This window comes from Schistocerca americana, chromosome 4 (genome assembly GCF_021461395.2).
Source record: "Schistocerca americana isolate TAMUIC-IGC-003095 chromosome 4, iqSchAmer2.1, whole genome shotgun sequence".
Taxonomy (NCBI): domain Eukaryota; kingdom Metazoa; phylum Arthropoda; class Insecta; order Orthoptera; family Acrididae; genus Schistocerca; species Schistocerca americana.
The window spans coordinates 742617108-742642825 of record NC_060122.1 but is presented as its reverse complement, the minus strand read 5'-3'; the positions used below and the strand labels follow the sequence as shown (position 1 = coordinate 742642825).

The window sequence follows — 25718 nt, the reverse complement described above, 5'->3', positions numbered from 1 at the left end:
ACTATAAAGGAAAATGGGCCATTAACTCTTGTTACTGTGCATTAGTAGATGCAATGTATGATGAGATAAAAGAAATTATTCAGGTAGTGAAAGGAGACGAAAATTTAATAGTTATGGGTGACTGGAATTCGAGAGTAGGAAAAGGGAGAGAAGGAAACATGTAGGTGAATATGGATTGGGGGTAAGAAATGAAAGAGGAAGCCATCTGGTAGAATTTTGCACAGAGCATAACTTAATCATAGCTAACACTTGGTTCAAGAATTATGAAAGAAGGTTGTATACATGGAAGAAGCCTGGAGGTACTAGAAGGTATCAGACAGATTATATAATGGTAAGACAGAGATGTGGGAACCAGGTTTTAAATTGTAAGACATTTCCAGGGGCAGATGTGGACTCTGACCACACTCTATTGGTTATGAACTGTAGATTAAAACTGATGAAACTGCAAAAAAGTGCGAATTCAATGAGATGGGACCTGGATAAACTGACTAAACCAGAGGTTGTACAGAGTTTCAGGGAGAGCATAAGGGAACAATTGTCACGAATGGGGGAAAGAATACAGTAGAAGAAGAATGGGTAGCTCTGAGGGATAAAGTAGTGAAGGCAGCAGAAGATCAAGTAGGTAAAAAGGCGAGGGCTAGTAGAAATCCTTGTGTAACAGAAGAAATATTGAATTTCATTGATGAAAGAAGAAAATAAAAAAATGCAATAAATGAAGCAGGCAAAAAGGAATACAAACGTCTCAAAAATGAGATCGACAGGAAGTGCAAAATGGCTAAGCAGCCATGGCTAGAGGACAAATGTAAGGATGTAGAGGCTTATCTCACTAGGGGTGGTAGATACTGTCTACAGGAAAATTAAAGAGACCTTTGGAGAAAAGAGAACCACTTGTATGAATATCAAGAGCTCAGACGGAAACCCAATTCTAAGCAAAGAAGGGAAAGTACAAAGGTGGAAGGAGTATATAAAGGGTCTATACAAGGGCGATGTACTTGAGGACAATATTATGGAAATGGAAGAGGATGTAGATGAAGATGAAATGGGAGATACGATACTGTGTGAAGAGTTTGACAGAGCACTGAAAGACCTGAGTCGAAACAAGGCCCCGGGAGTAGACAACATTTCATTAGAACTACTGACCGCCTTGGGAGAGCCATTCCTGACAAAACTCTACCATCTAGTGAGCAAGATGTATTAGACAGGCGAAATATCCTCAGACTTCCAAGAAGAATATAATAATTCCAATCCCAAAGAAAGCAGGTGTTGACAGATGTGAAAATTTTCGAACTATCAGTTTAATAAGTCACGGCTGCAAAATACTAACGCGAATTCTTTACAGACGAATGGACAAACTGGTAGAAGATGACCTCGGGGCAGATCAGTTTGGATTCCGTAGAAATATTGGAACACGTGAGGCATTACTGACTAAGACTTATCTTAGAAGAAAGATTAAGGAAAGGCAAACCTACGTTTCTAGCATTTGTAGATTTAGAGAAAGCTTTTGACAATGTTGACTGGAATTCTCTCTTTCAAATTCAAAGGTGGTAGGGGTAAAATACAGGGATCAAAGGCTATTTACAAACAGAAACCAGATGGCAGTTATAAGAGTCGAGGGGCATGAAAGGGAAGCAGCGGTTGGGAAGGGAGTGAGACAGGGTTGTAGCCTGTCCCCGATGTTATTCAATCTATATATTGAGAAAGCAGTGAAAATTTCGGATTAGGTATTAAAATCCATGGAGAAGAAATAAAAACTTTGAGGTTCGCCGATGACATTGTAATTCTGTCAGAGACAGCAAAGGACTTGGAAGAGCAGTTGAACGGAATGGACAGTGTCTTGAAAGGAGGATATAATATGAACATCAACAAAAGCAAAACAAGGATAATGTAATGTAGTCAAATTAAGTCGGGTGATGCTGAGGGAATTATATTAGGAAATGAGACACTTAAAGTAGTAAATGAGTTTTGCTATTTGGGGAGCAAAATAACTGTGATGGTCAAAGTATAGAGGATATCAAATGTAGGCTGGCAATGGCAAGGAAAGCATTTCTGAAGAAGAGAAATTTGTTAACATCGAGTGTAGATTTGAGTGTCAGGAAGTTGTTTCTGAAAGTATTTGTATGGAGCGTAGCCATGTATCGTGGTGAAACGTGGAGAATAAATAGTTTAGACAAGAAGAGAATAGAAGCTTTCGAAATGTGGTGCTACAGAAGAATGCTGAAGATTAGATGGGTAGATCACATGACTAATGAGGACGTATTGAATAGAATTGGGGAGAAGAGGAGCTTGTGGCACAACTTGACAAGAAGAAGGGATCGGTTGGTAGGACATGTTCTGAGGCATCAAGGGATCACAAATTTAGCATTGGAGGGCAGCGTGGAGGGTAAAAATTGTAGAAGGAGACCAAGAGATGAATACACTAAGCAGATTCAGAAGGATGTAGGCTGCAGTAAGTACTGGGAGATGAAGAAGCTTGCACAGGATAGAGTAGCATGGAGAGCAGCATCAAACCAGTCTCAGGACTGAAGACCACAACAACAACAGTAGATGCACTGTCAATTTCTGAGCAAGGTTTCGTGAGGATGTTTCTTGACATCAAGCTGATGATCATGGCCATACACAATAAAGGTAGACTAATCACTGAACACAGTCTTCATTAACAACTGTTCACTGAGAAATTCCACAGCAAACTCCCTTGCTTATTTATTGGTATCATTAATTTTATGCAGCTACTAAAATTTACATTCCAACAAAACAAGAAACACTTTTTCATAATTTTGTTAACTGTGGCCTTCTGAATCACTGCTCTTGGGGCTCTCTCATACAGCTTCAACAGATGTTAACAGATTTTGCGAAATGATTCTACCTAGATCAAACAATTTTTCTTCATTTTGGGTGTTTGCTCAAAGCCGAACCCGTTCCCAAAACAAAGCTACTTGAAAACAAACATAGGCAAAAAGTAATCTTTAACCTCAAGATGAATATTTCAACACACGTATCATGAACTTTTCTCTGCACCAGACATAACATAACTAAAAGAGGTGTGCAGAAGTTGTTTGAGCTATGATGCTTGAGCGTTATGTCTACTACACAACCTGGAGTCATTATACACCCTCTACTAACATGTGGGAGAGGTTACTTTAAATACAGTTTTAGTGGTTAATGATGTGCAGCCTGCTCAGTGTTTTTATTGTGGCGCAGACAGTCTCTCAGTTAACTGAAAGCATTTGCCCAAAGCGCATGCTACAGTGTGTAAGAGAGAACTTAAAATGAAATATCCTATTGATACTAAGTATCACATAAGAGACTATACTAGCGAACTTTGGGACGACACCTCATAAATATTATGAAATCAAAATACATACACATAAAATGGTGTTGGATGACTTACTACCACACTTCTATTTCAGAATGATGAAATTTTAAGACTGCTTAAAAGGATTAGTATTGTTTTCTATACAGACAATAAGTAAGACATTATAAGTAAGTGTAGCTGCACCTAATTCAGGATAATCATCATATTGCGTTTTGTTACTATATATTTATTGTTCCATTAGCCTTTAAAATACTAATGATCAGTTGTGCTCATAAAAAAATCCACCTAGCCACTCATTATACAGTTTCAGAAAACTTCCGAAAAACTTGATCAGTGACCAATACACCAATCCTCCTGAATATTAGTTTAGTATCTTGATGCAACACCATGGCAGTTGAGTACTGTAGTACAGTTTATGGTAAGAAAACACTATTAATTTTTATTTTTGTGTTGTATAGATAAACAGACACAAAAACTGTACAGTTTAACCAGAAACCCACTGGTTTTATTAACAATAGACATTATATGCATGAAAAATGTAAAAAAGGAATAAAGAACTATATACACCAAGATACCACAATTGTAAATTCCAAGATGATGTACAGTTTTTCTATATAATTATACGAACATGTGTATAATAAAATAAACTGAAAAAAAAATGTATACGGGACAGTTTCTGTTTTTTCAATGTCATCAATAAAGGCACAACAAAAGTTTCATAAATTAACTTGCTATTTCAAATGGGCTAGAATTCTGCAAATCAAGACATGCTGCACAAATATTGAACTGGTGGTCACAGGTTTCTATTATATCACATTACAAAGAAAGGATATTTAACAAATCAGGATTATGGCGGAGGCAATCCAAGTGTTTTTCTGACTATTCTCTCTGCTATCCTGTTGAATTCTTCACGATCTTCCCGCCACATCTTCGCAGCATCAACGTTTGCACCACTCTCATCATTTGGCTCTGTGTAAAAGAGAAATGGCAACACTTATCACCATGTTTTGCACTTTTAAAACAGAGGTTACAGTAATGAAGTCAAAATATTTAACAAACTGGTAAATCTAAATGGTGCAGCAATAGATTTATTAAAATAAAATAAAACCATACGCTTTTACAGTGTCAGTGGCTCATTATAAGTTTTATTATATAAAAATGAAGCTGTTGTCAATCCTAAGCATGGCTGTACTGGAAACACAGGCACTTCTCTTCCTCCAACCTGAGAACTGGCTCATCTAGCCAGTGCCTTGTACACAATTCCTTAACCCATTCACATAATGTGACGAGGATATACTGTCATGCTGCCACTTGATGGCTCTTTCATGCACTTCTTGTACATATGCTTTCAGTTATCACAGCTTGCATACGCACAGCTTTCGATGTAGTGTGATCATATGTCCATAGGTGGTCCATGCATGTGCTTTAGTAGATGCAAATATGTATCTATAGCATTTGCTATCGCCAGATTGGAAATGGCTTCTAGACAGTACAATTTTTGTGAAGGAACTATGATTTAGACAGTAGTTTCAAATTTAGTCACATTTCAGACAATGACTGTGGAAGTTTACAATAAAGATTGTGGTTCTAGTGATGGAAAGAGCGATAAAAGTGAGATTATATTGTGCACTGTCAACAGACAACCCAGAAAAAGAAAATGGCCTCAGAAACTGCAGAACAGACATTGTTGCTCAAGGAACAAGCAAAGAACTAGGTAATTTTTCCAATGAATATCCCAGCAACTGAAAAGAATGTACTAGAGTAGAGGAAAACATAGTGAAACACACTAACAGGGCAAAAAATAACTCCCCCCCCCAACCTCTCTTGAAATCTCATAACTCAAAACATCATTATAACCAACACTGATAGTAAATGTAGCATTTCTAAAAGATGCGTACCTAATTTCAATGCAAAATACCTAATAATGGATTTTTCACAATTTCTGAAATGTACCCCTGCAGTTTTGTGTGAGCCTCAATTTAAATCTGACTCTTACGATCCTGGCACCACATTTAAATCTTAAGAAAATGGGTTCAATTGTACTGTACTTCAAAATCAAAAATTTCTAACATACCAGTATCAAACCCTTGATAAATGTTTCTATGAGTTATGTGTAGTGTACTTGTAGAGATGATCATGCGTCTGATGCAGATATATTAGACTTCTTTATTGTGTAGCTCAGGTAGTTACTTTTTACCAAAAGATTTCATTTAATTAACAATAGTGAATACTCAAACCTGAAGTTGAACAATTTAAGTTATTGAAACAAGTCATTAAATATTGAGATACAAAGGAATAACTGACAATGATTGTGAGTGGGCACTGATTTAAAGCAATGGGGGAAGTTGAAAATATGTGCTGCACTGGGATTCGAACCATAGTCTTCTGCTTATTAGGCAGATGTTCTGACCACTATGCCATTCGGACACAGCGGTCACTGCAACTGCATGTCAGATCCAAATTCTCAACGTACCTACCCACTACACACCACATTATCCTCATTACTTGCTGCATTTTGCTGATTCTCGTAGGAGCTGAGCCGGGTGTGCATCTATACCGAAGAGATCAATGGCCGTCCTCATCTTAATTTTTATATGTTTGTTTTTTCGAACATCCCATGTATATAATTAAGGTGAGGATGGCCAATGATCTCTTCAGTGCAGATGTACAATTGGTGAAACACTGCGAGCAATGTGGATAATGTGCAAGGGGCACTACATTAGTATTGTGGGGTAAGTTGAGAATTTGAGCCTGACCGGGGGAGATGCGGGCCTAGGTTAGTCCATGCAGTTGCAATGACCACTGTGTCTGGTTAGCTTAGTTGTCACAGCATCTGCTTAGTAAACAGGAGACCCAGATTTGAATCTACATCTACATCTACATCCATACTCCGCAAGCCACCTGACAGTGTGTGGCGGAGGGTACTTTGAGTACCTCTATCGGTTCTCCCTTCTATTCCAGTCTCGTATTGCTCGTGGAAAGAAAGATTGTCGGTATGCCTCTGTGTGGGCCCTAATCTTTCAGATTTTATCCTCATGGTCTCTTCGTGAGATATACATAGGAAGGAGCAATATACTGCTTGACTCCTCGGTGAATGTATGTTCTCAAAACTTCAACAAAAGCCCGCATCGAGCTACTGAGCGTCTCTCCTGCAAAGTCTTCCACTGGAGTTTATCTATCATCTCCATAATGCTTTCGCAATTACTAAATGATCCTGTAACCAAGCGCGCTGCTCTCCGTTGGATCTTCATTATCTCTTCTATCAACCCTATCTGGTATGGATCCCACACTGGTGAGCAATATTCAAGCAGTGCGTGAACAAGTGTACTGTAACCTACTTCCTTTGTTCTCGGATTGCATTTCCTCAGGATTCTTCCAATGAATCTCAGTCTGGCAGCTGCTTTACCGACGATACCGGTCTGGTATCAATTTTCCCCACTGAGTTAAGACAATGCCCACTCGTAGCCAATGTCTGTAATTCCTTTGTGTCTCAATTCATAGTGGTTGCCAGATCAAAATGTTGTTCTTTCACACATATCTGAAAGAACAGACTCCACACATATCATTAATCACTTGTGCCACTTTTCGGAAAATTATGAACAGTTAGTCTTCTGTCCCAGTGGTCTCTAAGATTATGAAAAACCACTAACATCTGAAGGATTAGCACTCAATAACTGCATACAGCTGAGAAAAAATGCTATGTTAGACAGTCTTAGGTTTTTACTGGAACCGGGAATGATAGGTGTAAAATTTATGTTAACAATTTGCAACGAATGTGCTATAACTTAGTCATAAAAGGTGGAATTTGATAAGTTAACATTCATACAAAGTACATCGAAATCAGTTTTACATCATATATGGCACACAATCTTGTCATATTGTCACGAATCAGAAATCAGCGTAAAACAAGTCTCACAATACAATATTATTAAAAACACTTGTCCAGAAAACTGTTAAAACAGATAAAATTTAACTTTTTCGATGTTATTTTCAGTGAGCCTACATCTCTGATCACTAAGTAAATATGGACATTGTTTTCAACATAGACCCCCCCATGAACCATGGACCTTGCCGTTGGTGGGGAGGCTTGCGTGCCTCAGCGATACAGATAGCCGTACTGTAGGTGCAACCACAATGGAGGGGTATCTGTTGAGAGGCCAGACAAACGTGTGGTTCCTGAAAAGGGGCAGCAGCCTTTTCAGTAGTTGCAAGGGCAACAGTCTGGATGATTGACTGATTTGGCCTTGTAACACTAACCAAAACGGTCTTGCTGTAGTGGTACTGCGAACGGCTGAAAGCAAGGGGAAACTACGGCCGTAATTTTTCCCGAGGGCATGCAGCTTTACTGTATGGTTAAATGATGATGGTGTCCTCTTGGGTAAAATATTCCGGAGGTAAAATAGTCTCCCATTCGGATCTCCGGGTGGGGACTACTCAAGAGGATGTCGTTATCAGGAGAAAGAAAACTGGTCTTCTATGGATCGGAGTGTGGAATGTCAGATCCCTTAATCGGGCAGGTAGGTTAGAAAATTTAAAAAGGGAAATGGATAGGTTAAAGTTAGATATAGTAGGAATTAGTGAAGTTCAGTGGAAGGAGGAACAAGACTTCTGGTCATATGACTACAGGGTTATAAACACAAAATCAAATAGGGGTAATGCAGGAGTAGGTTTAATAATGAATAGGAAAATAGGAATGCGGGTAAGCTACTACAAACAGCACAGTCAACACATTATTGTGGGCAAGATAAATACAAAGCCCACGCCTACTACAGTAGTACAAGTTTATATGCCAACTAGCTCTGCAGATGACGAAGAAATTGAAGAAATGTATGATGAAATAAAAGAAATTATTCAGATTGTGAAGGGAGACGAAAATTTAATAGTCGTGGGTGACTGGAATTCGGCAGTAGGAAAAGGGAGAGAAGGAATCCTAGTAGGTGAATATGGATTGGGGGTAAGAAATGAAAGAGGAAGCCGCCTGGTAGAATTTTGCACAGAGCAGAACTTAATCATAGCTAACACCTGGTTCAAGAATCATGAAAGAAAGTTGTATACATGGAAGAATCCTGGAGATACTAACAGGTTTCAGATAGATTATATAATGGTAAGACAGAGATTTAGGAACCAGGTTTTAAATTGTAAGACATTTCCAGGGGCAAATGTGGATTCTGACCACAATCTATTGGTTATGACCTGTAGATTGAAACTGAAGAAACTGCAAAAAAGTGGGAATTTAAGGAGATGGGACCTGGATAAACTGAAAGAACCAGAGGTTGTACAGAGTTTCAGGGAGAGCATAAGGGAACAATTGACACGAATGGGGGAAAGAAATACAGCAGAAGAAGAATAGGTAGCTTTGAGGGATGAAGTACTGAAGGCAGCAGAGGATCAAGTAGGTAAAAAGACGAGGGCTAGTAGAAATCCTTGGGTGACAGAAGAAATACTGAATTTAATTGATGAAAGGAGAAAATATAAAAATGCAGTAAATGAAGCAGGCCAAAAGGAATACAAACGTCTAAAAAATGAGATCGACAGGAAGTGCAAAATGGCTAAGCAGCCATGGCTAGAGGACAAATGTAAGGATGTAGATGCTTATCTCACTAGGGGTAAGATAGATACTGCCTACAGGAAAATTAGACAGACCTTCAGAGAAAAGAGAACCACTTGTATGAATATCAAAAGCTCAGATGGAAACCCAGTTCTAAGCGAAGAAGGGAAAGCAGAAAGGTGAAAGGAGTATATAGAGGGCCTATACAAGGGCGATGTACTTGAGGACAATATTATGGAAATGGAAGAGGATGTAGATGAAGATGAAATGGGAGATACGATACTGTGTGAAGAGTCTGACAGAGCACTGAAAGACCTGAGTCGAAGCAAGGCCCCGGGAGTAGACAACATTCCAATAGAACTACTGACAGCCTTAGGAGAGCCAGTCCTGACGAAACTCTACCATCTGGTGACCAAGATGTATGAAACAGGCGAAATACCCTCAGACTTCAAGAAGAATATAATAATTCCAATCCCAAAGAAAGCAGGTGTTGACAGATGTGAAAATTACCAAACTATCAGTTTAATAAGTCACTGCTGCAAAATACTAATGCGGATTCTTTACAGACGAATGGAAAAACTAGTAGAAGCCGACCTTGGGGAAGATCAGTTTGGATTCCGTAGAAATGTTGGGACACATGAGGCAATACTGACCCTACGACTTATCTTAGAGGCTAGATTAAGGAAACGCAAACCAATGTTTCTAGCATTTGTAGACTTAGAGAAAGCTTTTGACAATGTTGACTGGAATACGCTCTTTCAAATTCTGAAGGTGGCAGGGGTAAAATACAGGGAGCGAAAGGCTATTTACAATTTGTACAGAAACCAGATGGCAGTTATAAGAGTCGAGGGGTATGAAAGGGAAGCAGTGGTTGGGAAGGGAGTGAGACAGGGTTGTAGTCTCTCCCCGATGTTATTCAATCTGTATATTGAGCAAGCAGTAGGGATACAGAAGAAAAATTCGGAGTAGATATTAAAATCTATGGAGAAGAAATAAAAACTTTGAGGTTCGCCGATGACATTGTAATTCTGTCAGAGACAGCAAAGGACTTGGAAGAGCAGTTGAACGGAGTGGATAGTGTCTTGAAAGGAGGGTATAAGGTGAACATCAACAAAAGCAAAACGAGGATAATGGAATGTAGTCGAATTAAGTCAGGTGATGCTGCGGGAATTAGATTAGGAAATGAGACACTTAAAGTAGTAAAGGAATTTTGCTATTTGGGGAGCAAAATAACTGATCATGGTCGAAGTAGAGAGGATATAAAATGTAGACTGGCAATGGCAAGGAAAGCATTTCTGAAGAAGAAAAATTTGTTAACATCGAGTATTGATTTAAGTGTCAGGAAGTCATTTCTGAAAGTATTTGTATGGAGTGTAGCCATGTGTGGAAGTGAAACATGGACGATAAATAGTTTGGACAAGAAGAGAATAGAAGCTTTTGAAATGAGGTGCTACAGAAAAATGCTGAAGATTAGATGGGTAGATCACATAACTAATGAGGAAGTATTGAATAGGATTGGGGAGAAGAGAAGTTTGTGGCACAACTTGACTAGAAGAAGGGATCAGTTGGTAGGACATGTGTTGAGGCATCAAGGGATCACCAATTTAGTATTGGAGGGCAGCGCGGAGGATAAAAATTGTAGAGGGAGACCAAGAGATGAATATACTAAGCAGATTCAGAAGGATGTAGGTTGCAGAAGGTACTGGGAGATGAAGAAGCTTGCACAGGATAGAGTAGCATGGAGAGTTGCATCAAACCAGTCTCAAGACTGAAGACCACAACAACAACAACATTCTACATTGAAAAGGATCATTTATCATCAACAGATACAATTGGTGCATATTTTGTTTGCAGTCAATAACTGAAATCCCTGTTTGTTGCAAAATATCCTGCGTAAGGGTTTATGGTATGCTCTGTTCTACTGCCTTCTTTGCAGAACCCTCAAGTGCTTCCTGTACATCCATCAAAACAGCACATGCTCTTTCTGAGGAAACTGCTCCTCCACTTTCGTAAAGGCCGTTAGGCTAATAGTTCAATGCAGACGAAATCCTCTTGGTTCCCTGGCCTTTATACTAATGTTAATTGTTTTTTATTTCTTTAGGAATAAAGTGTGGCAAAAGAAGTATTAAATAAGTGGAAAAAGGTGCTGAAATTAAGAAATGGTGCAAAAATGAGCTTGCGTTGAGAAAAGGTGCACAGAATTAGGGATGTGCATTTAATGTTTACCTTGCAAGAAAGACTAACTTAGGCATTTAAATACAGAAGTGCAGCACCTAAAAATTCCTAGCACTAGTTATTACTCAATACACCAATCCAGGAACAAAATAACATTCTCCATGGCTCTGATATTACATTACATTTCCCTCCATACCAAAACACCTGGAAACCAGTGACCCTTGGAATGTGCCTCTATGTCCACAAATAAATTTATTGTAAAGAAGTTCATATAATTCCACAGGACATCATCATTTATTACAAACTGAAGTTATGTTTGATTATTTTTGTTGTGACCTGTGTGTCTGAGGAATGGTTTGATGCAGCTCTCCACACTAGCTTATCCTCCAAATAACTACTGCATCCAAAATCTCTACTCCCTCCAATTCCAAATGGACAATTTCTTCTTTCTCAGAATGTGTCCTATCAACAAATCACTTCTTTTAATCAAGTTATGCCACAAATTTCTTTCCTCTATAATTGTATTCAGTACCACTTCATTGCTTATGTGATCTATCCATCTAACCTTCAGCATTCTTCTGTAGCACCACATTTCAAACACTTGTATTGTCTCCTTGTCTGAATTCCTTATCACCCATGTTTCATTTCCATACAAGGCTACACTCCAGACAAATACCTCGAGACAAGACTTCCTAACACTTAAATTTACATTAGGTGTTATCCCAAATACCTATTTTTCATAAACACTTTTCTTGCCATTGCCACTCTACATTTTATATCCTCTCTACTTCAGTCACCATCAGTTACCAAATAGCAAGACTACTTTTTGTGTCTCATTTCCTAACCTAATCTTCTCAGTATCCAGCGATTTAACTTGGCTATATTTAGTTATCTTGTTGTTGGTTTCTTGTGTACATTTTATAAGCTGTTTGTTTAAGACACAATCCATTTCATTCAACTGCTCTTCCAAGTCCTTTGCCATCTCTGAGAGAATTACAATTTCATCATAAAAACTCAAAGTATTTATTCTCTTCCCACAACTGGTTTCCTTTTCTGCTTGATCAATGTAAAGCTTGAATAATATGGAGGATAGGCTACTACATTGCCTCACTCCCCTTCTTAACTGCTGCTACCCTTTCACGTCTTAAAGTCTCATAAGTGCAGTCTGGTTTTTGTACAAGTTGTAATTAACATTGTGCTTCCTCTGTTTTATCCCTGCTACCTTCAGAAGGTTGAAGAGTATAGTCCAGTCAATACTGTCAAAACTTTTCTCTAAATCTACAAATGCTATAAATGTTGATTTGCTGTTCTTCAGCCTATCTTCTAAGATAAGATGTAAGATCAGTGTTGTCTCACATTTTCCTATATTTTTATGGAACCCAAATTGATCTTCCATGAGGTCCGTTCCTACCAGTTTTTCCATTCTTCTGTAAATAATTTATGTCAATATTTTGCAATCATGAGTTTTTAAACTGATGGTTCCATAGTATTCACAACTGTCAGCACCCACTTTCTTTGGAACTAGAGTTTCTTCTTGAAGTCTGAAGGTACTTCTCTTGTCTCATATACCTTGCATGCCAGGTGGAATATTTTTGTCAATGCTGCCTCTCCCGTGGATCTAAATAATTCTAAGGGAATGTTGTCTACTCCGAGGGCCTTGTTTTCACTTAAATCTTTCAATGCTCTGTTTAAATTTTTTCACAGTTTCTTATCTCGTACCTTTCCTTCACCTACCTCCTCTTCTCTTTCTGTGTTGTCTTCAATTTTTTTTTTTTTTTACCCAATACAGAGCCTCTATATATTCCTTCCAATTTTTAGTTCTCACTTCTTTGCTTAGTTCTGGTATGAAACTGGGGGTGTCCACATTCATACAGCGACTTCTATTGTCTCCAAAGAACCTGTTAATTTTCCTACAGGCAACATAAATCTTTCCCATGTTTCTTCATGCTTGAATTTGTTCTCTAGCCATTTTTGCTTATCTGCTTTGCATTCCCAGTCAATCTCATTTTTTAGATGTCTGCATTCCCTTTCATTTGCTACATTTTTATATTTTCTCCTACCATCAAATAATTTCAACATCTCCTGTGTTATCCACAGAATCCTATTGGGTTCAGCCTTTTTACCCATGTGATTTTTCCTGCCTTCACTATTTCATCTCTAAATGCCGCCCATTCGTCGCTTTCCTGTTTCAGTTGGGCGTTGCCTAAAGCTCCCTAAGAAACTCTCAGAAACCTTCGATTCTTTGAGTTTATACATGTCCCGTATTCTTAAATTCCTATATTTTTTGCAATTTCTGCAGTTTTAATCTGCAGTTCATAATGAGTAAATTATGGCCTGTGCCCACATATGCCCACAGAAACACCTTATAATTTAAAATATGGTTTCACAGCACCACATAATGAAGCTGGGACCTCCCACATATACATCCTTTCACGATTCTTAAACTAATAGTTAGCAATGTTTGACCTATACTCAGTACAAAATTCGATGGCAGTTTTCCCCTTAATTCCTTTCTCCCAAATCCATGTTCTCGTACTATTTTTCCTTCTCTCCATTTCCTACTAATGAATTCATCACACACCACAATTAAAATTACATCTCCCTTAATCATATGAATAATTTCCCTTATCTTATCTGTAGTGCCACAGTTCCACCTCTGCCAGCAGAAGAACCCCATGATTGACTTAGCAGGAGATATCATGGCAGAATGACACAAGAAACCACAGTAGAGGGGTTGGTTAGACGTTTCTGCTCAATGCGCTATACGCACATTATACTGAAGCCACAGGAACAGCTCCTGCAAAGTGAAACTGCTACACCAATATGACAAATAGGGCTGGCAAATTGTTGACACAAAGAAAAGGGAGTGACGTTATGATTACCCACTGGCCCTTACTTTTGCCTCAGTTCTGCTGTGACAGGAAAGAGAAGTGCTACAGTTTCAGAAACAATTATGGACAAAGTTCGCATAAATACTATTCATTTTAGAGAGGCACAGTCAGTCACTGCCAGCAGCGAGCTATGAGGGGAAGTCTATGGCAGTATATATATATCCAGAAATGGATCAACAAGTTGCAACTGCCAGACGCTGTCTCCACTAGCTGCCGAACTGCTGCCCGTGCAAAGTCTGAATGCTTCTGACTTGGTGCCTTTCAGTTAACAGGCCACCTACTTGGGGGGATTTGCAGTTCATGCCTGGGCCCACTAGCTGCCACTGCCTACATGAGAGCTAACTTTGTTGCTGCCCGTCATCGCCTGTGCAGGCACAGGTCACTGCTGTCAGCCACCATCACCCACACTGGATTCCACAGTTTGAATCTGCAGGTTCTGGTGCATTCGTGCTGATTTATGTATTTGTATCAGTCATAACGGCTCTGGCTATCATAAGCCCCCATACTTCGAGATCTAAGTCAGAGAAACATGGCTGTAGTGCCGACTACGTCACCTCGCCCAGCTGCTGCCTTCTGCACCGGACATGGCATTGGTGGATGTGTTGGCATTTACACTTGGTTGCTGGCATCTGCAAGGCTAGGTTTCTAGACGGATGAGTAATTGCTACAGATGACCAATTTGCACTTGATGGGGGAAACAAAGACATACATTACGTATCACAAAGACTTCAAAAATGCCCTTAATTCTTACTTAGAGAAGATCTGGTGCTACTGCCAATGCCAGATGCTGTCTCCACTAGCTGTGAGGTTGCCAACCACCCAGTCTGCTTCAGTAACCACACAGTCAGTGTGGTGGATGCTAAGCAAATGGACCCCGATTCAATGCCCAGTCAGGTCGAAGATTTTCCTCCGCTTGGGGACTGGGTGCTTTGTTGTTCTTATGTTCATACCATCTTAGCTGACATGCTATTAACATGGCTGAATGGGCGTGGCACACAAGCCAATACAAAAACTTCCAATCACTGTAGGCATCCTAACTTGGAGGTCCATAGTCCATGACTGGGCCATCTAGCCACCTAACAACCATTGCCTGTGTGTGCAACCTCTGTTGCTGCCAGTCTTCACCTGTGTAGGCACACATCACTCCTGTGAGCTGCCACCATCTGTGCTGACGTCGGTAGTTTGATACTGCACTGAGCTATGTATTCTCACCAGTTGCTGAGGCTGCTTGCTCCAGCTGCTGCTTGCCACCCTGCTTCTTGGTCTTAATCAGTGCTACACTGCCGACCAAGTCACCTTGTGTGACTGCTACCTGTTGCACAGATGCCACTGTCCACTGGCTATGATATGGCAGCACACTGATCCAAGCACGCTTCACTGACCGAATCTGGGCAACGCCTTGGGTGTGTTGACTAGTGCTGAGCACCAGCACAATCAATGAGTTTTGGCATGGAATAAAAGAGTATATGTAAGTGCTGTTTTTATGATGGGACACTGGGAATCCATGTGGTACCCAACCACTACACCACTGCAACCACACCCAATGTGATGACCTGGAGACTTTCCTGACCACTAGCAGCCCAGCTCCACAACCTACAGTAGAGGCCATTCACTCCTGATCTCTACACATCATACATTCTTCCAATGTCATCTGCAGAGCTAGTTGGTGTATCAGTTTGTACTACTTTGATTGGTGTTGGCTTAGTGTCCGTCTTGACTATGATAATGTATTCATTAAGCTGCACACAGTATTCCCACAGGAAAAAATGAAGCATATGAGTAAATATGTGTCCATTCATACAGACAAGAATCAGATATATGTGTTAATATCTGACTGTGTATTATTAAATCACAGATAAAAATGAGACATGTGTGCATATCTCTTGATTTCCACACCCACACTGCTATTTTCTTAGTCATTATAGGCCTGACCAGAAGTCCTGTTCTTCCTGTCACCTCACTTCACTAACTCCCATTATATTAACTCCCACATATCCGTCAACCTACCAACACAATGTATACTCCAACATGAGTAAAATAATTTTTCCTTAGTTTCGCAAGTCATGTTTGAATCACTTCATTATGCTTCTTCTAGACACATAAGCAATGATTTCAAACATTTCTCAGTCAGTTTCATTAATAATATTTATCTCTGTCATAATCACTATATTTTGAAGTGGAGAATGGTAGGAACTGCCTTACAGCGACATAAACTGAGGATCATGAATTGGTAATGGAAATCTATGGTTGTGACCGCTGTCTAGTCCACTATCTGACAATGAGCAGGGCTTGTGTAGATATTTTAGTATCTGCAGAAGGCACGACAACACTGCTATTCAATGCGGTCAGCACAGTACTTTTGGTCGATGGAGAATCGGCCATGACCGCGTAACAGAAACCCGCAAATCGGACTAACTAGCCCTGCGAATTGAACCATGGGAAGTGCAGTGCCCATACCCCATGAGATAGCTGCACAACAATACCTCAGCATGCAGCTGGCATGAGTGGCTAAGTACACGACAACTCTCGACATGAATGCTAGGCCAGGACCGCCACTGTCTAACCCTGCAGGAGCACTGGCCTCCTCCACTTACTGCTGCTTAATAATAAACACTGATGTCAGCGGGTCTGCCCATATGATGTGACTCGTGCAACCTGCAAGGCAGGTTCCTAAACTACTCCACTGTTGTGCCCATGCCAGTTCGCTTGCCTCAATTTGGACGTCCGCTGGTGGGGTTGCTAAAGATATGGTCACAAATGTATACCAATTTAACTATTTTGTTTTAAGTTATGTATTGAACAAACATTGCAGGCCATTAGCCAGCTCAAAACTTTGCATTGCAATATTGTACTGATCTAGAACTTAGTGATATACTCTTTGTGGGACATCCACAACTATTGTTAATTAATTTCTTTTTCATATGAATAAATCCATTCTAGATGTACTTGAAAAATCTTTATTTGGATAAAACTGTACACATGCCTGGGTTTCAGGATGTAAATCTCATCTTCAGGCACTACAAAAAACAAGAAAAACTAAGAGGAATTCTTTATAAAATTAATTAACATTAAAAGAGCCTATACAAATGCGAACATCAGGTTATACCTCGACTGCATATGAGAAAGTCTTATCAGTCAAGTAAAAAATCCAGCAAAATTATCAACTAGGATGTGAGATCCCATGTGGGTGAGGCACAAAAAGGTTCTAAGAGTCAACCAGTACCACACCGGGCAATGAGGCTTAACTGAAAAAACATGAATGTAACAGCGAATAAGCACACACTGCTAGCCTAATGTAATCTATGGACCAACTGCAAACAACCAGATGTGTGGCATGGACTTAATAAATTAGAAAAGAAGACATAAAAGGTGTAGAACGCCAATTTGTGAACCTCAAACGTAGCTTACCATGTAAGTGCCCAGCCTGATGCATATTGTGGAAGCCCATCAAGACCGGTCACCACACTACCGCATGAACCACAATGAGACTTCTCTATGTACACATATACATCAGAGAGTGGCCACAACCAGAACTAATACCGAGGGTGGGAGAGATCATTGTTCAATCACAGCTAACACAGCTGCACCACCTTGTTTCCTTCCAAATGCCATCCACTACAAATAATGCTAAATCCAGCTTGCTTATGTATGGTATTAGCTACGATAGGCCTAGTACAGAGTAAACAATAAAAGCAAGACATGCAATGTATAACACAACTGTCAAGAATTAAAAATAATAAAAAGGTCAAATGAAATTGTCAAGAAATGAAATTAATAAAACCGTAGTAAAAAGTACAAAATTAATAAAACCACAGCATAAAATATAAAAGGATTTTTTACACGACTGGTATGACTCTTGTAAGCAATCAAGGTATATTATCATGTTCACATTTGCATGGGACTTTTAAATGTAAATTAATTTTATGAAGAATCCCTCTAGTTTTCCTTGTTTCCTGTAGCATCTGAAGAAAGGATTTCCATCCTGAAACACAAGTCATGTGTAAAATTTTATCCAAATAAAGGATTTGTAAAGTATGAAGAATTTTGTACATACAAAAATTAAGGTTCAAAACTGAAGATCATTCTCCAGTTACAATTGGTTGTAGGTTTTATTTATAATTGCAATCTCATTGTAAATTCTGTGCAAGAAGGAACTGGAGTCCCTTTTTACAAAATTATTTCAATGAGCAGGATCATGCTGCATTTCTTCCTTTCAATCATTGAATGAAATAAGTGGCTGCAGGATGGAGAGTCAACTAAACAACTCAACCGAGTAAATACAAGTTCTGGACATGATGGGATACCCATATGCATTTATGTTTGGAGTATGCAAAATAATTTGCTCATCTTCTAGCACCAATCTAACATAGGTAGGTGGAGGAATGAAGCATTCCTCTTGATTGCAATAATACATATATCATTTGAGTTTCCAAGAAGATTCATCAAACAAAAGAACAAAACTACAGGCCTATATTTTTTATGTCAGTCTGCTGTAAAATATTACAACAAATTTTTTGCTCATGTTGTTTGGAGACCAAAAGTCTCCTATGCATGAATCAATTTGGATTCCAAAAAGCACAATCATGTAAAATCAAGCTCACTCCTTTCATCCCCAAGACCCAGAAGGCAGCAGATTCTGACACCAGGGTTGATTATATGTTCCTTGACTTCCAGGAGGCATTTATACAGTTAGAAATCGTTGTCTAATGAACAACATGCGGGCATACGGGATAGCAGACCAATTACATGACTGGATTAAAGAGTTCCTAGCAATCTGAATACAACGGGTCATTGTTACCAGAGAAAAATCAACAGACATAAAAGTAAGCATAGTGAGGCTGTTTCCCGGATGATGCTGTTGTATATAGAGAAGTCACAACACTAGAAGATTTTTGTGAAATGCAGGAAGACCTAAAGAAGAATGACGCATGGTGCAGGTACTGACAGATGACTCTCAATACAAACAAATGTAATGTATTACACATAAATAGGCAGAAAAAACATTCTTGTGTAATTACACCATTGCCAATCAATCACTAGAAGCAGTAACATCCATGCCTTATTCTCTATATACACAAATTAGGACAGGATGAGCAGCAATCTGCAGCCTTTTGCTGATGATGCTGTGGTGTATGGGACGGTGTCTCTAACGAGTGACTGTAGGAGGATACAAGATGACTTACACAAAATTTTTACTTGGTGTTCTGAATGGCAGCTAGCTCGGTATGTAGAAAAATATAATGTAAAATCAAACAATGGAAACTCCAGGTACGAATATCAGCAACATAGGAAAAGATAGGTTGCTACTTATGGTAAAGATGACATGATAAGTTGCAGACAGGCACAATTAAAAGACACTTACACACAAGCTTTCAGCCATAGCCTTTGTCAGAAGCACACATGACCACCTATTCTGCCATGTCATTCCAATTTCCTTTACACCATTCCTGCCACAATGGAGTCGTCTCCATCTTTCTGCATCAGTTCAGGAAAGTATCCCTTTTCATGGCTAAAACCCAGACCCACATTCTATTTCTTAAATGCTGCCTAAACCATGGAATCCCCCCAAATGACCTAACCATAAAAATTCCTTTCTCTGGATCCCATCCCTACTTTCACAATGACCTTCACCTTTTCAGATTCCGCCAGTCCCTTGATGTCATAAACCTAGTATTGCAAAGACAGGTCTCCAGGGCACAAGCATCCCAGAAACATCTCTACTCCCTCTGCAAGATACTGATATTGTGCAATCCCTGTTTCAAACATCACATTTCTGAAACTGAATTCCTTGCCCTCCAGCACCTGCTGACATTCTACTACTGCCTCAGGGCACCACTATCCAAGACTTAACTTACACACATTGTTCCTCCGCATCCACCACTCATAGAATCTAAACCCTGTCTAGGTGACCTTTTCAACTTGTCACATCCCCCAAAACTCCTTACTAACACGCCACCAAACCAGAGCCAAAACATTGCCGTAACACTGTTGTTAACCTTTCCACCAAATCCCTCAGCTCCATAGAAGTTTTTGTCCTAGCCAAAGGCCTCACCGTTAGCCCCACACCCAAATTTAATTATGCTGGAACTGTCAGAGGCCTACCGTTGTCCTCCCAGTTCCTGCTTGGAAACATCTCTTTGCCGCCAATCCCTCCAACCAAAGCTAACATTGAACCCTGCCTCTCCCATTTCATACCATCATCTAACTGTGATCTTCTCCCCCTCCAAACCCCCCCCCCCCCCTCCAACCTCCCCCTCGCATGGAACCACCCACTGATCAGATTCTAGGAATTGCTGACCTCTAACGGCCTCACTGTCCTTCCTCAGAACACAAACCTTTCAGCAGAAAAAAGAGAAGTCATACATAATGTCAAAACAAATCATGTCCTAATCATTCTACTTCCAGACAAAAGGTTTCACCATTGTTGTCACAAATCACAGTGACTATCTGGCAGAAGGCCTCCACCAATTTTCTGACTACTACACACACAAACTCTGCCCAAGTGATCCCATTCCAGAAGTCAAATACAAGCTCTAATCCCTGCTTAAAGCCTTAAGCCCTTCCTAGGTTTTCTCCCTTGAATCCATTTCCCTCCTCACCCCTATGACTCCCGGCACACCAACCTTCTAAATGCTTGCCAAAGTCCGCAAACCTGACAACACTGGATGCCGCAGGGTGGCTGGTTATTGTGCCCCCACTGAAAGAATATCGGCCCTCATTGACCAACACCTCCCATAATCCAGCCTCCCACGTCAAAGACACCAACCACTTATCTGGTACTGCGCGCTGCAGGTTTCGAATCTGCGCCAGATGGCATGGACGTCGAAGACCCCTAAAGGTTCCGCACCTTCACGCCATAAGCCATGGCAGCGCGTGCCTCATGGCCCATGTTTAATGTGAGGGCGCCACGGTGGAACACACAGTCTCAGCGGCAAATAGCAGCACCCCTGATCGAATATTTAAGTGCCTGCCTCTCGCTCCAATAGTCAGTCTCGTTGCATGTGTCTATCGACATCTTGCCTCAGACAGCGTATTTACATTACTTTGTTCCTTGTATGAGTGGACGTGGTTGATTCGTGTGGTTTTCTTGTGACTCTGTTGTTTCTTGCCTGTTGTTTGTTAGGTCTCGCTCGGTTGTCCTTCGTTCTTGTGTCCGTCCTCTCCCATTTGTGTTGTTGTTCACGAACCGCTCCGAAGGTCCCGCTGCGCTTTCCCTCACGGCAACCCTGCGACCTAAACGGTCACGGATACAACAACTTACACCATCGACTATCCACCATCCTCACCCAACTTACACCATCGACTATCCACCATCCTCACCCCTTTACCTCCTGGATTCCTCTTTGTCACTGTTGACATCACTTTCCTATACAACAATACCTCATACACCTTACCACCTTTATCATAACCCACAACTACTTCTCCTTTGAAGGGAAGGTATACAAACAAATATTTGGCACAGCAATGAGCACCCTCTTACACCATCCTGTTTATGGGCCAACTAGAGACCTTCCTAGCCTCTCAAAATGCCAAAATCCTACTCTGGTTTACGTTCACTGATGATATCTTCATGATCTCGACTCTGGACCAAGACATCCTATCTTCGTTCCTCCATAATGTCAACACCTCTCCCACCCGCTTCAACTGATCCTCCTCAACACAGTGTGCCACCTTCCAAGACATTGAGCTCCTCCTCTCTGGTGGCTCCATTTGCACCTCTGTCCACATTAAACCCACCTACCATGAACTGTACCTGCATTTCGACAGCTGTTATCCCTTTCACACCAAAAGTCCATCCCATACAGACTGGCCATGTGGGGATGGCACATCTGCAGTGACAAGAACTCCCTTGCCCACTATGCTGAGGGTTTCACCAAGGCCTTCACAGACAGGTAATATCTCCCAGACCTAGTCTGTAAACAGATGTCCTGTGCCATTTCCTCTCACACCCCAAATCCTCCCACCAACCCCAACAACCAGCCACAAAGGAGTGCCCCCTTCGTCATCCAATTACCACCCTGGACTGGAACAACTGAACCACATCCTCTGCCAGGGCTTTGATTACCTACCATTATGCCCTGAAATGAGAGACATCCTATCCGACATTCTTCCTACCCTTCCTTAAGTATTATTCTGTTGCCCACCTAGCCTCCACAACATCCTAGCCCATCCCTATGCCATCACTAATCCTAACCCCTTGCCACAAGGATCAAATCCCTGTGGAACACCCAGGTGTGAGACATGCCCAATACATCCACCCAGAACTTCCTATTCCAGTTCTGTCACAGGTTTATCCCACATCACCAAGAACTGGACCATCTGTGAAAGCAGTCATGTTATTGACTAGCTCTGCCACAATCATTGCACAACTTTTATATTGGTTTGACCACCAACCAGCTGTCCACCAGGATGAACGGCCACCGTCCAACTGTGACAAAGAGCAAAGTAGCTGAGCATAACATGCTTGATTTCAATGGCTGCTTCACTACCAGAGCCATTCGGATCCTCCACTCTACCACTAGCTTTTCTGAACTTGAACTGTGCAGATGGGAGTTAATCTTACAACACATTCTCCGCTCCTGTAATTATCCTGCCTCAACCTACAGTAACATACTGTACCAAAAATTTCCACCCAACAGTTTCCACACCTCTGTCTCCCCATACTCATCTCACACCCTCTTTGTTTCCTGTCCTCTCCCAAAGCACCCCCCCCCCCCCCCCCCCCAATCTTTCCCTGCTCCTCTCCTTCTTCCCCCACCTCCCCACCCCATAACCTCCTGACACTGTCATGTTGACATTATAGTCCCTGTACACTCCACCAGACAGTTGTTCTCTCTCTCCCCCCCCCCCCCCCCCTCCCATATGCTGCTGTCTCTTCCCCTTCCCCACCCCCTCCAGATTGCTGCTTACTTCCCACCCCACTTGATAGTTGGATTCTGGCCTGAGCTGACAGAGTTGGCAGTCGTGTGTGCATGAGGTGTGTTTGCTTGTGTGAATGAATGATGTGCGTTTCTCTTTTTCTGATGAAGGCTGTGGCCAAAAGCTTGTGTGTGTGTTAACATCTTTCGATTGTGCCTGTCTGCAACTTAAATGTGTCATCTTTAGGGCATGTAGCACTCTTCCTTTCCCTACATTTAAAACATAAGACAATGCATATTAGTAGGAAAAACAATACTGCAATATCTTAGTACAGCATTAGTAGTGTGCTGCTTGACACAGTCACATCAATTAAATACCTAGGTGTAATGTGGCAAACCGATATGAAATGGAATGAGCATGAAGGGAAGGTGAATGGTTGACTTTGGTTTATTGGAGAATTTTAGGGAAATCTGATTCATCTGTAAAGGGGACCATGTATAGAATGCTAATGGAACACATTTTTCAGTACAGCTCAAGTGTTTGGAATCCCCACCAGGTCAGATTAAAGGAAGACATCAAAGAGATTCAGGGGCGGATTGCTAGGTTTGTTACTGGTAGGTTTCATCAACACTTATGAAGGAGATGCTTCGTGAACTCAAATGGGAATCCCAGGAGAGAAGATGTTCTATTTGTGGAATACCACTAAGAAAATTTAGGGGACTGGCATTTGAAGCAGACAGCAGAACAATTCTCCTGCCACTAACGTATATTTTGCTTAAGGACCATTAAGATAAAATAACAGAAATTAGGGATCACACACAGGAATACAAACAGTCATTTGTCCCAAAATCTAGTTACAAGTAGAACAGGAAAGGTAATGACTAGTAATGGTAAAAGATATTCACCACCAAGCACCATACAGTGGCTTGCAGAACATGCATGTACATGTAGATTAAGTAACGGGGACTGTGCTTACGGAGAAATTTAATATGGAATGCCCACATAAAACCAGTCACAGGAAAGGCACATGAAATATTCTTTATCAAATTGACCACCACAGCTGACAAATTTTAATGATTAATGAAAACCACCTTAGCTATATAGTTACACATTTATTGTACTACATCCGACTTCATTCTCATTTTCAGAACAGTGTCAGATTGCCTGCAATTAAACAAAACAGGAAATTGTGCTAAAGTTACAGCTTTCTAGTGGATAAAAGAAAGAACTCACATTGACAACAGTCTCGTGCTAAATCCTTACAAAGTTGTGCTAAAGTCATGGTCTTGTTGTCATATGTAATGCGGAAAAAATTCTCTTGACCATGTGGCGCAAGCATGGCGAGCAGACATAGCAAGCTGTGTACAGTAAACTGTTCAGACAGGGCCACTCCATGACAGAGGTAAACATGTAAACACAGTATGTGGCTTCTGTCAAATGAGAGAGTTGATTATGCAATTGAAATCATTACAAGCAATAACAAAACCTCAACTACAGAACTGGAACTGACAATTCCATAATAAAGAGTAAAAAAAAAAAAGAAAAATAATAATACAAAAAATACAATACCATTAAACAAAACAATTGCAAAATAGATATGAACAAAGGTTAAAATCACAATTTCACACAACAAGAATGAAACAGGTGACAGTGCTTGCACCAATAGTCATTTGAAACATACGACAGTAACTGAATAATTATAAAATACATTTGTGAAGTAATTACAATTAACATAGCATTAAGTGTCAAAGGAACACACAGTAACCAAATACTAAACGTGTACACAGATTTTTCAGAATCACCCACTGATAGTCAACAGTACCTGACATTTGTATCAAATGAAAATTATTTACACTATTATATCATCCGTCATTATTAGCTGTAAATACCACAAATATAACCAACAAGAAAACACAATACTGCACAGTATTGCCTGTTAACTCACCTGCCAACATACTAACAACTGAAAGGAGGATTTTCTCTACACTCTGTACTGGGCTCCATCGTTCGGCACTTGACTCGTAGCCCATAGGATCATCCCCAGGAGCATGTAGAATAGAGATACACACACGGCCATCTGCATAAACTACACAGAGAATGTTTACACAATTATCTTCTTATTGTCAGCCTAATAAATGCACATTTTGGCCTGGAAACAAGATACTGGATGTAGCAGAGGTATTTAAGGCATAGTTTTTTTTCTTTTTTAAAAATTTTAAAACAAATCAAATGCTTATAAATGCAAACAATGGATGACTATCTTGATAATCTGAGGAGAATGTGAAACAAAATTTGTTCAAGTTTTTTAAGGATTCTAATCTTACTGGGTACGCCACCATTACTTACATAATACTTACTGTTTGGATGGAACATTTCACAAGTAAACTGCATTTTTGGGGGGCTCAGTGGGTAGTCAGGAGGAAATACAAGCTTTGCTGGAAATACACCTCCTTCAAAACATGTTCCTTCTGGTCCACTATGAACAGAGAGGAAATAAGAAAACTGTACTATAAAAGCTGATTAACTTCCATTTACTTTGAGATGGCTAAATCACCCACACAAAAATTTTAATGTATGAATGTGTGACACATAGTATCAATCATCATAACTGTACAATACAATAAAAAACTTTATTAACGATAATATATAGGGAAGCGCTATATAACATAATTTGTTCCTCATAGAAGCAATCTAGTTTCTACATTTCTACTAAAAAAGTGAAGCTGCTTACCATGGTTCTCACATACACTAATCCACTATGGTAGAGCATATAAAAGGCTAATAATTATGAATATAGTTACGACTAACAAAAGCTGAAGAGCAGTTACTAGTGTCATCACTAAAAAATTCTGATGAAAATGGTTATATGTTCAACTTTAAAACATAAAATAAAATATGAAGATGGCACCTGTCCTTTTGGACATGTCCGAAA

The 25718-nt window shown here is 40.2% G+C and overlaps 1 protein-coding gene across 3 annotated transcripts in view; it reads right to left on the bottom strand.

The window, feature by feature from the left end:
- Positions 1-3791: 3791 nt before the first annotated feature.
- The window catches only part of LOC124612320 (ubiquitin-conjugating enzyme E2 G2), a 44280-nt gene continuing 22353 nt past the window's right edge, over positions 3792-25718 (bottom strand). Inside the window, exons 3-6 of one of the 3 annotated variants that reach the window (XM_047140451.1) lie at positions 25144-25262; positions 24732-24872; positions 24020-24216; positions 4148-4282 (exon numbers count right to left, since the gene is read on the bottom strand). In XM_047140451.1, coding sequence (XP_046996407.1) covers positions 24065-24216; positions 24732-24872; positions 25144-25262 — 412 coding nt within the window. In that variant the 3' untranslated portion in view covers positions 4148-4282; positions 24020-24064. Of the gene's footprint in view, positions 4283-24019; positions 24217-24731; positions 24873-25143; positions 25263-25718 lie in introns of all 3 variants that reach the window. The other 2 variants (XM_047140453.1, XM_047140452.1) reach the window with 2 other exon arrangements.